This window comes from Centroberyx affinis, unplaced genomic scaffold (genome assembly GCF_046629955.1).
Source record: "Centroberyx affinis isolate AG114_WGS23_722 - 3 ecotype Tasmania unplaced genomic scaffold, CSIRO-AGI_Caff_v1 ptg002296l_1, whole genome shotgun sequence".
Lineage (NCBI taxonomy): Eukaryota > Metazoa > Chordata > Actinopteri > Beryciformes > Berycidae > Centroberyx > Centroberyx affinis.
Genome location: NW_027280570.1, coordinates 211,761 through 229,417, shown reverse-complemented (window position 1 = coordinate 229,417; position 17,657 = coordinate 211,761). Strand labels below are relative to the sequence as shown.

General features: G+C 42.4%; 1 protein-coding gene across 1 annotated transcript; it reads left to right on the top strand.

The window, feature by feature from the left end:
* Positions 1–2,405: 2,405 nt before the first annotated feature.
* LOC139655522 (urea transporter 1) lies at positions 2,406–16,628 on the top strand (the record flags this gene model as incomplete). The annotated part of the gene is made up of 4 exons (XM_071532958.1): positions 2,406–2,553; positions 13,313–13,447; positions 15,356–15,405; positions 16,443–16,628. Coding segments are annotated over 4 exons (519 nt in total), but the record flags the coding sequence as incomplete, so codon positions are not given.
* Between the last annotated feature and the right edge of the window lie 1,029 nt (positions 16,629–17,657).

Sequence of the window (17,657 nt, the reverse complement as noted above, 5' to 3'; positions counted from 1 at the left end):
ACACACACGTACACACACACACACACACACACGTGTGGCAGCGATATAATTAAAGACCATTTATGACTTGTAAATATCAGCGACAGGCAGGTGCACCCATCACGTCGCCATGGAAACTCTTCACTTCTCACTGACTGTTGGGAATCCAGCATATGTGTGTGTGTGTGTGTATGTGTGTGTGTGTGTTTAGCTGGGGTGATGGAAATTCACCAGAACGGCTCTGATCTTGACTGGGGAGAACAGCTTCTGAACAGATTCCACATAATTAGTCATCATTCACATGCATTGTGTGTGTGTATCTACTACAGGAACATTTGGCTAACTTAAATGTAATTGAAGAACTAATGATGGGACTTTGAACCTTCATGTCTGGCCCGGCCTGCTAAACGCTAACTCACTTTTTGCTCTCTAACTCCTGACTCCTCTCTATAGTCTCTAAATCCTAACTCTCTAAGAGCTCTCTAACTCATCCTAAACTCTTAACCAGTGTTATAAACAGTGACATGGCTACTCTTGCATATTTAGTTCACCCAAAAATGGGCCAGTAGTATTTGCACATTGTCACTTAACTTCTGCTGCTTGACTTCAGGGAGTAAGGATCATTATGAAATTAACATTAGCCACAGAAGAGGTGCAGATTTTGCAATCAATACTGGCCCACAGACTATAGGGTGAGACAACTACATAATTATGCATTTTGAGTGAACTATTCCTTATTCCTTAGTCCATCCACGCATGAAAATTGGACAACTATTCTCTCACCTTGCAAGTAGTCTATGGGCCAGTAGTTTCTTTTGTAAACTGTCTATTGGAACAGCTGATTTGCAACAGATAGTGTAGGCCAGAGTGTGCCACCATTATAAAATGAACATTATTTGTCAAGGGGCAGTTTGCAAATACTACTGGTCCTACACAGGCCTAATGCATGAATATAAGATATATTCAAGATCAGGCAAACATGGTGTTTCAGTCAGCAATTAGTTTATTTTTAACAAACATTCAGCATGACACAGCCGATTTTCTAAATAAAATATTTCAAAACTGAATTTGACAATTCTCAATACATGTTCACAAACCAACTTTAGGGAAGCAAAGATTGCCCAGGTGCTGGTAACAGATTACTGAGTGTACTTCCTATACAGAGAATAAAGCTTCTGCATTCTGCAAAGCTTTAAAGTGATTGACAGAGTTTACCTCATCAACTGCGTCTGACACAGCTAGTTCAAGTCTATGGTTCATACAGTGCCATACAAAAAGCTTTGGGAATTTCGAGGTCAAACTGGTTGCTACTCCTGACTTTTTTCCTAACATGACACTGGCTCCATCAGATACAAATGTTACCCAGTTTTCATGAAGCAATTCTTCTGTAAAGCCAGCATTAGTTAAACAATTGAGTAAACCCTCTACTGTGCCATCTGCTCTCTGATTCAGTTCAACAAGCTCAAGGGATATGAATTCAGGGCTTTCTTCTTGAATTGATGCTTTAACTGAAACTGTCATGACAGCTTTGTGACTTAAAGAAGAGGCCTCGTCAATTAGGACGGCTAACTTACTCGATGATGCTATTATGCTACTGACGATTTTGCTCTGTATCTCATTGGCAACATGTTTGGTTATTTGTGTTGCACAACAATTACCATAACCTGAACATTACTGAATTTAGTTCATTGACACAAGAATTTCAAACAGACTCACTAAGTTAATTGAACCTACAGGTAGCTGCCAAAATAATGGAAGCATTCAAGTAATTGAGGGATGCATATTATATTGAAAGCAGGCTCTCTTGTGGTGCCCTGCTGCCAAATTGGTCCCCATCAATGTGTGACTGACTGTTTCTCCCATGACATACAGTAACGGGCAAATGGTAATGTCGAGCCCTGACATATGTTATTAACATAATTTACAAGGTCCTGCTATTAAAAAGTGCTCACTGTGATTGACGTCTTCATTCGAAGTTGTAGTCGAAGATGCAGCATCTCTGTCACTGTCGGCATCCTGGGGGTGGGGGACGGAGCGGGCGCTGGGCTATCGTTAGCTGGGCTGCTGGCTAACAGCACCGATGTAGCATCGCGAGGTCGTTTGTAATTTTGAAAGCAAATTTTTGTTTGAGTAGTTCGCTTCATCTTTCCTATTAATTTCATTACCAAAGGCCATATTTTGTTGCGTTATTATCTGAGGGAAACCCAACCAACGAAGGCAATGAGTACTAGCCAATCAGAGGCAGAGTAGGGCAGGTCATGCCTTCGCTATCCTAGGAAAAAAATTTACAGCACACTACTGAATGATGCGCATCAGAGGGGATTTAGAAGTGGGTACACGCAATGCCGACTGAAAAATAAGTCGTATACGCACTACACCACTGCTCTTAACTCCTCTCTAACTCCTCTCCACCTCCTCTGCTGCAGGTGCTGTATGGCATCCCTCTGGGTGTGGGTCAGATCTACGCCTGCGGGGCGCTGGGGCCCTCCCTTCTCATCCTGGGGGCCGTTCTGCTCTACTCCCCCCTGATGGCCGTCCACGCTCTGCTGGGATCAGCAGCTGGAACACTAGCTGGTGAGTCTCAGACAGTGTTGTGTAACTGTATAGAAGGAGCGGGTGCTGCTGGGAGAGTTGGGGCGATTATCCTTTTAACTGAAGTAACCTGGGAATATGGGATAACGCTTTATAACGTCATCAAAAGCAGATGTGGTTGCGTTCTGTGTTTGACATGGGTGAGACACTGACGTTCATATTTCAGCAGCACACATCTAATACCAGCCACCTTCCACTTGCCAGCTTATAGTAGAAACTCTCCTGTCGGTGCTGCCAACAACACTCCAGTTATTAGTCTCTCTACTTCTACTGCCTACTTCTACTGCTGCTACTCTCCACTGCCTCTCTACCTCTGGGCCAACCTTCCTTCACACTTCTGACATCAACTGTTATCCCACATTAAAGCAATAAGTGACTCAACACTGTGCTTCACAATGATTTTAGAGCAGCCATAAGAGGTTAGGCAAGATGTTTTAGATGTTCTAAAAATAGAGTGGGTTATTGCTTTTATAAAATGGCGGTAACATACCACTCTTCCAATCCAGCAATATAGTCCTTGAACAGCAGCTAAACAAAGTGGTTGCTAGGCAACACAGTAACGGTATAAGCAAAGCTTTAAATCACCTGATATGGGGTCACAAATGGGCGTGGTCCTCAGTTTGAGTTGGTTGAGTCTGATTGGACGCAATTGTAAAACACCCAATAAACAATTACCTGTTTCATAATCAGCATTATACAAAATCTGTTTCCAACTGTGATTGGACGAGAGGCGTTCCATGACTGATTATAACTGCAATATATGAACCTTATCACTCATCACTCCACCTTGTTAACATTTCATTTATTCACTGTTCCCATCTGTTACATTGTACTATAGCAGTGAGGAAGTGTGTGTTTCCTGTTTGATGCTATTGTAAAAATGTTGTAAATGTTCTATAAAAACAATAACATGTCCTCGGTGCCAATAAAGCACAATATAACATTAGAAACCAGGGGACTGGAAGGTATCTGCTTCTGCCCGCTAAACCATTTCTAAAACCATTAGTCAGGGCCCAAAATAGATTATATCTGATGGCTTCCTGCATGGCAAATGTAGAAATACGATTTAACAAGGGCAAAGCCGGGTACAGTTTATGAATCCCTCTGGCAAAAAAAGTCAGATTGGCAGTGCATGTAGAAATGGAGAAAATGCAAGATAGGCAGCAGCAGCCTGTGGGCAGTTAGTCAACCCCAAATGACACAGAGCAATTAGCCAGGGTGGTGATAACTACTGGCATGCACACAAACACACAGGCCTGTGGCTCTGTCTGCCTTTTACATCTGGGAAAGAGAGAGAGAGAGAGAGAGACGGAAGAGAGGATGAGGGAGAGAGAGATAATAGAATGAAATGGGAGAGCGAGAGATGGATGAAGTGGATGCAAGGGAGAGAGAGAGATATGGGGAGTTTAAGCGACGAGTCTCCAGCCCCCTGCTTCCGTCTACTGCTATAAGAGCAACACAATGGTAAGTCGCTGGGGTGTGTGCGTGTGTGTGTGTGTGTGTGTGTGTGGTTATGAGTCATACTGTAGGATACAGAGGGAGGGTGGGAGTGAGCTCAAAAGCTTCCATGGATTGATGATGAGCTTGTATACACACACACACACACACACACACACACTGCTGCGATACAAAACAACAGCATGACAAACAAGTAATCAAAGAGATGTGACTGTAATGAGGCTGTGTAGGCAACAGAGCAGAGAAGAAACTCCTTGCTGGAGTGTGGCAGCTAAATGCATGAGAGAAAATAGAAAAGGTCTGTCTGCTCATTCCCTCTTTTACTTTCACTACTTTCCTTGTTTCCTTCTCTCCCTCCTTCGGTCCTTCCTTAGTTCCTCTCTTTCTTCCTTCAAACTGAGGTGAAAGAAATACCGTAGATAGATAGATAGATAGATAGATAGATAGATAGATAGATAGATAGATAGATAGATATAACTTAGACAATAAAAGAGACAATAAAACTACTCAACTAAAACTAAATTAAAACTACTTACTCATCATCATCCTTTATATCACTTAGATGTGAAGCTATAATGATGGTAATAGATCTGAATTTTTAATATTATTCTTTGAAATGAGAGAGAGAGAGAGACTGTGTGTGTGTGTGTGTGTGTGTGTGTGTGTGTGTGTGTGTGTGTGTGTGTGTGTGTGGGTATGACTTAAGTCACTTTCAGGGACACATACCAGACTTAAGACCAGTTGATTGGGGACGGCTTGTGCAATTGGGGACAAAAGCCATGTCCCCAATTGGTAAAAAAAAAATTAATGTAAGTCTATGTAAATACCCCAAAAGTGACATAAGTAAGACTGTGTGTGTGTGTGTGTGTGTGTGTATGCGGTCCCCAATCAATGTTCCAATGTTCCAGATTCAGAACCAATGTTCCCTTAAAGTTGATAGTTTTGTGACCTATGTCTATTAATTTATCATACTGGCCAAAGAATAATATCTTTTCAGTCATCAGTCACCGCCTAACTTTATATTGGATATCCTTTGCCGTACTTTGGGTTTAGTGAACTGACTGCCCTGATAGATAAATAGACTCACACACACAGAGAGAGACAGAGACAGAGAGAGTTAGCTCTGTCTACAAGTACTACAAGGTCAGACTCAAAACACAATCCTGCCTGACAGACAGAGAACCAGAGGGGGAACGAAGGATCGGTGTCAGGAGACAAGGAGGAAAATATTAGCTGGAGATGGTGAGGAGGGGAAAGGGATGAAGAGTTTGAAAGGAGAGAGAGAGAGAGAGAGAGGAGAGGAGAAGAAAATAATAATCTGTGAATGATCAAGAGGTCTAAGTGTGTGTGTGTGTGTGTGTGTCTGTGTGTGTGTATTGAATTGCAGTTGACACCGGGCTCTTCGACACTTCAGACAACAAGTCTCGCCCCAGGCTCTGTCTTTCTTCTCCTCTCACCTCCCTCTCTCCCTCTTTCTTTCTCTCTCTCTGATCCCCTTTTATCCTTTCATCTCATCATCTCGAAACTTCCTCACTTCCTCTCAACATTCTTCCTCTCGCTCTCATCCTCTCTTCACTGTCTCCCCGCATTCATTATCCTTCAGTGCCTGCAAAATGCTGAGTGTAAGGATACTCTGGTTTGAAAAGAAGAGGGAGGGAGGGGGGAGAGGGCAGGTAGAATATGTGATTTCATCGTCTTCGTCATCATCATCATCAACATAATTTTCATTATCAGTATTAGAATTATTAACATCACCATCATCATCATCACCACCATCATTATCATTGTCATCACTGTCTTCATTTTCATCATTATTGTTATTATCAATATTATCACTACAATCATTGCCATCATCATCGTCTTCATCATTAAAGCCACCATTATCTTCATTATCATCATCTTCATCATCACCTTTGTTATCATCATCATCATCGGCATTTTTGTCATCATTGTCATTTTCATCGTCAGTGTTAGCAATATTATAATTCTTATTATAATTCTTATTCTCTTTTCATTATACACCACCTCATTGGGTGCAGTGATCCGCTCACATGGCTTCTCTTATCATTCATATGCTGACGATACCCAGCTCCTCCTGTCGTTCCCGCCAGACGACCCCACAGTCTCGGCGCGGATATCGGCATGCCTCGCCGACATCTCGGCTTGGATGAAGGAACGCCACCTTCAGCTTAACTTGTCAAAGACTGAGCTCCTTGTCATCCCAGCCAGTCCCTCTATACAACAACAAATCAGTATCCAGCTCGAATCAACTGAGCTCATACCCACAAAGTCTGCCAGAAACTTGGGTGTCATGATTGATGACCAGCTAACCTTCAAGGAGCATGTGGCTTCTGTTGCTCGGTCATGCCGATTTGCTCTATACAATATCAGGAAGATCAGACCCTACCTGTCTGAGCATGCAGCACAACTCCTGGTACAGGCTCTTGTAATATCACGCCTTGACTACTGCAACTCCTTACTGGCAGGGCTCCCGGCCTGTACTTTCAAACCTCTGCAGATGATCCAGAACGCGGCGGCGCGTCTGGTCTTCAACCAGCCCAAAAGAGCACATGTCACTCCGCTATTCATCTCCCTCCACTGGCTCCCAGTTGCTGCCCGCATCAAGTTCAAGTCCTTGATGCTCGCCTACAAAACAATAACCAAAACGGCTCCGACCTACCTGAACTCCCTCATTCAGGTCTACGCTCCCTCCCGCTCACTACGCTCTGCCATGGAGCGGTGCCTGGTGCTGCCACCTCAGCAAGGCCCGAAGTCTCTAGCCAGACTCGTTCCAGTGGTGGAACGAGTTGCCAAACTCCATTCGATCCGCAGAATCCCTCTCTATCCTTAAGAAAAGGCTAAAGACCCAGCTCTTTAGCGAATACCTCCTTTCATAAAAAAAAACAAAAAACAAAAAAATTTTTTTTGCACTCTATGCATTACCTCATAGCACTGCCTTGTAGCACTCCCTCGTAGCACATATGTCCTGTTGGACCAGAACTTAGCTCTATAGCACTTACTCTCGTTGTTCTCTCCTATCTAGAAACTTGCTTGTGTTGTATGCAAATCTCATGTGTAAGTCGCTTTGGATAAAAGCGTCTGCCAAATGTGAAATTGTAATTGTAATTATTATAATAATAATTATTATAATTTTTATTATATTATAATTATTAGCATCTCCATCATCATTATCATTATCATCATCGTCATCATCATCGTCAATTTCATTATTTTATTATAATTATTAACATCACATCATCATTATCATCATCGTCATTGTCATCATTATTGTAATTTTCAATAATTATTAATAATAATTTACATATTATACATTATACATATCATCATATACATTATATACATTATTACATACATTATATATGATATTGTCTTCGTTATCAACATTGTCACCTTCATCTTCACCTTCTTTACCATCACCATTGCCATCATCAGCATCCTAATCGTTATCCTCCTCCTCCTCATCTTCATCATTATCATCATCATCATCATCATCATCACTGTCATCGTCATTGTTGCCATTTTTTCACATCACCATCATCCCCATATTCATCATCACCTCTGGTACCACTGTCATAATTTTAGTCATTTCTTTCAAGGCTACAGATGAGGTGAGAGACCAGAGGAGGGGGGGGGGGGGGGGGGGGGGCACTGGAGTGGGATTCCCACAGACAGGCAGGGAGCCTCCTGCTGTTCTCTATTAGTAATCAGCCACATCACCTGTTTTCTGTATGGAAAATGTGAAACGAAGACAGAATGACAGAGAGAGGAAAGAGGCGTGAAGTTCGCCTGGTACAGGGAGAGTGCGAGGCCATATTTAGAGCTGTCACTCTATTCCCACCAGGGGTTTCCCATGGAGGAAAGCAGGGGCTGTATGTAGGCCAGAGCCTCCACCTCCTGCTGCATTCACGTCTTATGAGAATAACTGTAGGAATGGTTTGACGGTTCAAAGCGGGGCCAAAGTCAGGAAGTCTGAGGAACTGGGACAGTTCAAACTCAGGAAGTCGGAGAAGCTCGTATCTGACATCGCTCTGATTTGACACGGATGCATTATCAGAACTCAGAGAGGAGGAAGAAGCAGAGAGCTCTCACTCTGCTCCAACTTAAAAAATAATTCCAGATAAGTGTCTGATCTTATTGCATTAAAAGTAGCAAACTGTGGCCTACTGTTGCACGTACCTTCCATTTAAAACATCTCAGGTTTATTTAGAAAATTGTAGGTTTTTTGAAGTTAGAAAAACAAGTTTGTTTCTGGTCTGTACCAGATGAGTTGCTATGGTAACGGCGTAATGCGTGATGATACTTACACCATCTCTGCCTGAGGCGAAATAGTAGGAGGACATGCTGACGGTTAACGCCTACTTTTGAAGACGTGTTCTTTTATTATTGACTGATTTATCTTATAAAACTTAAAGTTATGGTCTTGACTCAGACTGCTGGGTGTTACACAACAGACACTAAGAAGAGCAACTACGTCTTTATACAGTCAGACCAGGGGTGTGATTGATGAACTGAATGTAAATGATTGGACTGAACAAGTTGAACTTTTTCTCAGTTTTTCATTCAGACATCCATACTAATATACTCATGCTCTAAATAGAATTTTTATACAGCAAAGACTCAATAACTTGTAAAAATAGTAATGGATTTCATTAAAAAAATGACCCTAAGAAACTAGGAGTAATGAAAACAACCAAGTTAAGATGCTAATCGCAGAGCTAGCATGCTAAGAAGTATGAAAGTGTTCGAAAAGAAAGAGAATTGCATAGAAAAATACAACAATAGGAGTCAATTTCACAAAACGAATCCCTTGATTATTTTCCATTTTTCAGGTTTGAGAAGCAAAGACACACCTACGCAAACACACACACAAACACACACACACACAGGAATTAATATGTGCACACCAACACATTCACATAACCATAGAAATGAGTCAGTTTGAAAGTTTTTTGGATATTTGAAGATGCTTTATATAGGCTAGGTTGCAAAAACAGGGTGACAGCAGCGTCATACACACACACACACACACACACACACACACACACACACACACACACACACAAATCCAGACAGACTTTTTGTTATATTCTTTCCTAGCAGAAGAACCAAACAGTACTCCAAACACTGACTGCACAGACATAAAGACATTCACAGTTTTTCTTCCGTTCTTTCCGTTATTTAATTAAGCAGGAACAATTAGCTGCAAGATCGGTTACATACACACACAAGCACGCACACACACACACACATTCCCACCTGGGAGCTGCCCAGTGCAAACCGCAGTCTTGCACTTTACATTACATTAAATTTAACATTTAGGTTGACGTTGAACTTGGCCTCCTCCTGCATGTGGCCAACTATCTAATGCTTGCTGGGATGCAGTGTGTTGATACACCAAAACACTGTAGCTGGAAATGAGTCTCTGAGGTGGAGAGATAGAGATAGAAGTACACCAAATGTGCAATTATCACATGCTCTTTTCATGAAGTGCACTGATGAGGTGAATCCAGGTAAAAGCCTTTATCCCTTATTGATTTCCCGTATTAAATCTCTACCAATCACAAAGGAGGAGATGTAGATAAAGAGGAGCAGACAAGTTAGAGAAGGATTTTGAAGACAATTGAGATTTGGATTGCAACTCAATATTAGGACAATATCACTAATACTTTGTACATTCAGTGTAGAGAGAGAGTATTCACACACACACATACACACACACACACACAATAGAACAACAGTAAAACTGTCATTCACAAACACTGCAAACGCTGCACAGGACAGATGCAAGCAAGCATCGCAAAGTTTCCCTCCATGCCACTCATGATGCTGATGCTCTGGACAGTCTTAACAAATGAGTCCACATATACAGAGCAATGCATTTAGTTGCACTGAAGGGCACAGTGATGGTGCAACGCCTGAATGAACAGCAAAAGCCTAAATACAGTCCAAAAACCTAAGTACAGACACATATAACACAGTAACGCTGCAAAACAAGGCATTATGCACAGTTCACTTTAGCTGTTCAGTCCGACCCATTACATTGTCTTCCACTTAGTCTGCAGCCAGTCATTCAGGTCTGATGTTGGCAGCAGATGGAAAAAAGACTCTGAGCTGGAGAGATAGAAAGAGGAGAGGAGAGGAGAGGAGAGGAGAGGAGAGGAGAGGAGAGGAGAGAAAGGAGGAGATGAAAGGACATGGGTTTGATATGATAAGAGCTCTCTTCTGACTCATTCTATTAGCATAGACAACATCACACTGAGAGTGACTCACACACACGCGCGCATGCATGCACACACACACACACACACACACACACACACATATCCATGGTCCAATAGTCTAAATGATGAGAAACATCACCCCACCCTGTGCCATTATGATGCTGAGCACGCACACACACACAGACACACACACCCACACATCCATCCACACACGCACACACACACACACACACACACACACACACACACTCAGAGAGTAGAAAAACAGTAAAATTCTCAGTATCCTCTGAGGTCCCCTCCCACACTGCCATTAGTCTTTAATGACACCCATACAGGGGGAGGGAGAGAGGGAGGAGGAGGGGTGGGATGAAGGGAGGTGGCAAGGAAGCAAGGAAGGAAGGAAGGAAGCAAGGAAGCAAGGAAGGAAGGGGATGTAGGGAGGTACTGTAAGTGAGAGTGAGGAAATGAGGCAGGGAGAAATTCTGGGAAAGAACAATAGAAAGAGAAGGAGGAGGGAGGGGAAGGGGGAAAGCAAGAAGACAGAAGGAGGCAGGGACGAAGGATAGAGGAGAGGATGGAGGGAAGGAGGGAGGGCGATGAGGGAAGATAAGGAACGAGGAAGAGGCAAGACGAGTACAGAGAGAGCCGGGGGGAGGCCGATTGAAAAAGATACAGAGGGAAAACAAACACAAAAAAAAGGTAGAAGTGAGAAGTAGAGATGGAGGGGGGATAGAGGCGGAGGAGAGGGGGGTAAATGGGAGAGGAGCAGCCAGACGGAGGAGGCAGTCCTGGGGTGTGGTCACTCTGCAGCTCGCCGTGCCTCATCCAAGGAAAATCAATCACAGCTCCGCCCGAGGCTCATTTATCTACCTTGTGTTTTAAATAGACACAGAGCGAGTTGCAACATTTACATTCTTAACGCACTGTTGCACCGATGAATTATTTGGTCAAATCCTGCAATATTAATACAGGGGTGGAGGGATTTTGACAGTAGCTACTCATTTATCCTTTGCTGGTCATTCATTTGTAGCTTTGAATGTATAGCAGCTTTGCAATGTACCAGTATAGAGTTTTCAGCTTTATCTAATTAGTTTCATCAAGCCAAGAGTCATAGAATAATCCATAGAGGAGCATGCGATCTCTCAACTGAAATTAAAATATCTGAGTCACAAGGTTTTCACGGTGAAAACTCCTTCCTTCCCACACATCCAGGAGCGCGTTCCTTTACCCTCATGTGCACGTGTGGCTAAATAATATATAACCGCCACAGCAAATGGTGGGCTGAAAGGTCACTGCTCTACTCAGTGGAAGTCAATGTTCCCTCATCTCTGTGGCAATTATTTTACTTGTTTAGGTAAAAATACATAACCTCTGCTATTCCATTATACTGTTATTCCATAGCTGTTCATGTAGGTTAAATAGACACACGATACAGTCAGCGAGCAGCTCATTACGCAGCCGAAACCCTTATCCTTCTAATGTCATGGTTATTTCATTGTCATTCTCGTTAACATGTGGGTAAATTGACATACTGCTGCAGCTGCAGGTCAACACTCAGGACTCCTGGCCCGGCTGGGATCTATCTGGGTCAACACGCCCCCTGTGGAGTCCGCATATAGCCTCGGCATCAGTGCGTAGCGTGTGTTTGTTTAGCATGGCTGTGAGTCATAGGTGAGACACTGACCGGGTGTCCGTGTCCACCCACTACATCAATATCCTGCAGCGGTGGAGTTGAGATGCACAGCGGAAGATGGTGTGACGACTGAAGAATGTGAAAAAATTCAAAATCAATAAGTAATGGATTACGTGCTTTTGTGACTCTTGTAATCTTTTGCAGTTGCCGACAAAAATACTAAAAAAGAGATACCGATACTTTTGAAAGAAATAATAGGTGCTTGGTTGGAATTACATTTGGAAAATGCATTGAGATTGTGATTATTAACACTAACATAATTTTACACATTTTAAATAGTGGTTGATTCTGGTATTTGAATATAGTAATAACACAATTCAAATTACAGTCTTTAAATTGGAATCAAAGGCTATTTTAACTGCATATTCTATTGATTTTGGAAGTGAAGTACCTGATTAGAATTACATTGTGAAAGAAGGCCACCCAACCCTGGATATAAATACAATAAAATTCAAATTTATTGAGGGGAAATCAGGTTGTTTCCTTTTTACATTTACATTTGCATCAGGAACATCCGTTTTTCACATTCCTTAAATCACTTTGCGGCCTTCAAAATCATCCCAAAAGCCCCCCCGAGAGGTTCTCATCCCCCAGATCGGGAACCCGCCGACTGTCCCACATCTTTCTCTCCCACGTCTCCTCATTACCGGCCTCCTCTCATGACTCCTACGGTCTCATTACAGTGACAGACTTGAAAAGGGTAGCTCACCCACATGTAATACAAAACGAATCTCCATGTATCCAAGCGTAACCCCTGGTCACTGGATACCAGCGGGCACTTTGTCAGCACTTGCCCCTTGGCCTGGCCCTGCACTCACAACACCACATGACCACCAGCTGAACACCAGTAGGCTATTCCAACCTGGAAAAAACACTAATACAAGCAGCAAGCAGAGGACTTTCAACTTAGGCATGGTTTTATAATATGGGGCTATATCATAATAGATAATTGCCTGTAACCTGTAACTAGGGGATTTGAACAGGAATGAAAGGAAATGGTATCCTCCATGTTGGGATAGATATTTACATGCCTTCTATTGATTTCAGAGGAAACCATTGAGGGGAAGCAACATATTATCTGCCAACCATCCTCTTTATTCCACATTGAACTGACCGTTTGTGTGTAGCACCACCACATGGATAAATTCAGTACAGCAGTTTCATGAAATCATTATGATCTGTGTGTGTGTGTGTGTGTGTGTGTGTGTGTGTGTGTGGGGGGGGGGGGGGGGGGGGGGTTGTGGATTTCTGTCTATGTGTGATCCCCAGTGACTCATGGGTCTCTGCACTCGGAGCTGTCAGGATTTAACAGTGTGTGTGTGTGTGTGTGTGTGTGTGTGTGTTGCAGGTCTGTCCATGGCGGTGCGTCATGCCTCTCTGTACTCAGGTCTGTCGGGGTTTAACGGAGCTCTGGGCTGCATAGCTGTTGGAGGACTCTTCTTCACCTTCAGCTGGAGGACCCACCTCTTCGCCATCGCCAGTGGTGAGACACCCCCCCCCCAACACACACACACACACACACACACTTGCTGATGGCAGTCCATTTTTTTTGCTATTGATTGTTCCAAGTGCACAATAACACTGCGTTAATGAAAATCGAATACATAATACATAATGTAAGACTATAACAACACCGTCTAAGTATAAGGTGTATAAACACTGTGCACTAATAAAAGTACCAATAAAAAGCTCCAGCAATGTAAGTGATGTGCCAGCGTTTCCTACTGTACTAAATTATATCAAGTTGAGTCTGGGATAGGTACTTATATAAGGGGGAATATATTAGCCTATTTGTCAGCAGAAAACAAAATTGGCCATGTGTTCTCATACATTTTTTATTTTTTTCTGAATTATCCTTGTCTGTGTATACTGGGGTGAAATTGTAGTTAACTGACTGACTGGAAGAAGGCCAGTGTAGAGTAAAGTGTTGCTAAAGTGGCTCAAGAAATCTACTCAAGTGCAGGAACTGGACTTCTGGGTCGTCCTGCGAAAACCTCCTAACTCCAGCCTTGGTGATTTTCATGTTGTAATTTCAGTCGCATGCTCCTCTATGGGCGGAAAAACATTATATCATCCTGGGTGCTTATGAATGATGAGACGATGTGATGTGATGTGAGTTCACCAGCTTGTGAGAAAGCCGTGTCGGTGTGTGCCGTGTGTCTTGAGCCCACTGAGTCACCGAGACGTCACTTACTGTATGTCGCTTCTGTCTGTCAATTCTGTCTTATAATATCTAATGACCATCACTGTTCCTCCAGGTATGAATAGTATGAATACCTTCCTCTCTACGTATGCTGATTTATATATGTTCATGCAAGGACACAGGTTGTTTTTTGCAACTCCATTTTCCCTTACGTCATCAGCAACAACTTTACTAAGAAAAGAAAGAGAATTATTATTATTGGTCAATGTGAAATACACCAAGACATTGCTAGACATTGCTACAGTAACCTGAACCCCTAATATGAAGATGCCATTACCATATGTGAGCTCAATCCAAACTTTCTTGAAGAGAGAAGGGCTCCATTGCTTTAAAAGGGGAAGAGGAGTTTGCGTTGATCAAAGCCGATCACAAACTATGCTTCATGAAAACTCAGCTGTGCTTCTGAAAACACTGAGCGAGTACAAATACAGCATATGCATTTGAGGCAAAAAATAAGTTATCCTTCTCCTAAAATTGAAGGGGACAAGCCCAAAGCTCCACCTGTGTTTCCCTGCATATTCGCCCTTCATTCCCTCCTTCCTTCCTTCCCTCCATCCATCCCTCAATCTTCTATTCCTTCCTATTTGCCAGCGACTGACTGACCCTCCCCTCTACTTTTCCTCCACACCCTCCTTTGTATCTCCCCACTCATCCCAACCCATTTGCCTCTCTCCCTCCTTCTCGCCTTCTATCTCTCACTGCACTGAATGGCTGTAATTGCATGTGAAAGGCTAATCATTCTGTCATCATTGTGTCAGTTCAAAGCTTGATTTTCATTTATCTGTTTATCTCGGTCTCTTTTTTTCTCCCTCCCTCCCTCTCTCTCTCCCACCCCTCTCACTCATGAATACAGACAAATTGAAACAATTATACTCTCTCTCTCTCTCACACACACTCTCACACACTCTCACACACACACACTCTCACACACACACACACGACATGTCTGCAGTTGCAGATAGAGCACTGTGGATATTAGTACTGATCAGGGTTTGGCAGGGAGCTAATCTATTCGCATTATGTAAATTGGGTTCAATTGGAGCTGCCATTGCGTCTACAGACAGGAAAAATTACAGCTCTGCTCCTGCTATGTACGTCAGCAGCGCAGGGAAAGGTAGTGAGACAGAGAGTGTGTGAGGATATATTTAGCTTCATCTCCCTCTCTCTTCTTCTCTGGTCTGCCCGCAGCCTTCCTCTCTGCGTATGCTGACATTGCCCTGAGCAATCTGCTGGGAACTGTAAGTACACACACCCCAAGCCATATATATATCTAAGAGGATGCAACGCTGAGAGGCCTTGAACATTCTTTATTTCATTTTTTTTTTCCTTTTCTGAAAATCTAGGTTTTCTTTAAGCCTCAGGTGATTCTGAGCTTTAGCTTCGGTTTTTCTTTCATCTTTTTTTACTTTGTGGAAGAACATTGTGGCAGCGCGATATCAAGGAAACGTCTTCCAACTGGTGTGAAATGCATACTGGTGTTATTACGCAGCTTTGTTGAATAGTCCGCTCTGATTGGCCAACGGAAGCTCTTTCACATCTAATCATATCACTCCGCAGTCAAGAAGTCCGTTGTTGATTTTAAGTTAATAACTAGCGACACCTGCGCCAAAATGACGTTAGCCTACTCTTTGATTAGGCTACTGCAAAGACACACTCGGTTTACCAAGGTTAGAAACATGGAAGATTTTCACAATATTACTTTAAATTTATTTGGAAAGCATTCAAATTGTGATTGCTGGTTAGAGGCCATTGAACAGTCTTACCGGATTTGTTTACAGTGGGTTTGTATGGTTGCAGTTCTTCTGCTACAGACAGTAATGTTAGCACAGTGTAGCATGCTAGCTACAGATGCTACAATGGCTCCAGTCCTAAAGTAAGTTTATTAAACTAAGTTTGCAAATTACTTTAGCTTGCAATTAAATGATTTTTAATCATTATTTCATGTCAAATTATTCATGTTTTTGGTAAGCAGCTGTGCAATAAGTGGGAAAATGTATAGGGTCATTATTACAAAACAAGCCCTGATAGCCTAATGACTGGCTCACTGTACATTATTACTTACATATTAGCGTATTAACCATTATTAACATTATTAACATAACAGGAAGTGTAGGGAATTATTGGATGTCAAAGGTATTATTTTACAGTTGTGCACACATCTAGGGAGTACACATACACAATACAACACATAGTACCACCAAGCAAAACTTTGACTTACCTCACATGTGACTTACCCCACATTTATTTTTAATCTCTCTCTCTCTCTCTCTCTCAGGTGGGTCTCCCAGCATGCAGTTGGGCAGCTACTCTGGCGGCCACGCTGATGCTGCTGCTGACTGGCCAGAGTTTAGCAGCATACCGCATCCCTATTGGTCAAGTCAGGGCCCCGGAACACAACCTGCGCTCCCGCAGCCAATGGGAAGCCGGCAACACCTCAGACAGGGAGAGCACTGATGTGTAGTGCTAGGAGACACACACACACACACACACACACACACACAGAGTACTGTATCAGTAATTGTAACTCCTGAGGTGGTTGGGATGGACCACATACTACACATTGTATAAATAAATATATAGATATGTGTACTTACACACTCCCAGTTTTCCAAAATGTATCACTAAGTGCCTGTAAATAGTAGATTTAGCATTTTGTTGAACGCCTTATGGTGCACAAACCCTCATTCACCCTGTTGTCCACAAGGTGGCAATGCAAGTTCAAGTAATAAACCTGAAAAATTATAATCCATGCCTCTCTCTTTTTACCCAGACATTGTTATTAAATGTGTAAAAGTTTTAACACAGCTTTGTCTATGTTTTGCCACCTCTTTGTGTGACTCGGGGTCCTGAAATGAGGCCTTTAATGGGATGGACCAGTGTGTGTTCAGTGTGTGATCTTTCTCCAGCTTTTCACTCCCATCTGGGCTGTAGAAAGCATCCAGCATATTAAGAGATATGAATTTCATAGAAGCAATAACCTCTACTGTTCATAGCTCACTGTGAAACTCCATTAAATATATTGTCAGACATCCTGCTGAACCTGAAACTGTCACCTGTCACCTGAATTTAGTGGTGGTCTCTGCAACGAATAGTTTCCTTGGGTGACACTTTACAGTTCATGAATTAATACTCAGATACCTCTAAAAGGAACTAATGGCTTGGTATGAAATTTGGTTGACAGATAGTCTTTGGATCAGCTAATTAGACGGTAATGATCTGGATCTGTGATTTCCAGCATTAGAAGATTATTGTTAAAAATATCAGTGTAAAAAGGAGGGGCTCTCTTAACATCAGTTAAAAATGACAGACAAGTTTAAGGGGAAAGAAAACTCCTTTTAATAGGCATTAAAACACAAAAGTCAGTTCCATAAAATCATTCATGGTTAAAACATCAGTTTTTACTGTTATTGTTAATGTAAACACAGATTAAATTCTACAGTACAGTATTTTTTTAACCCCTTCATTACCCTGCATAGACATACTAAATAGC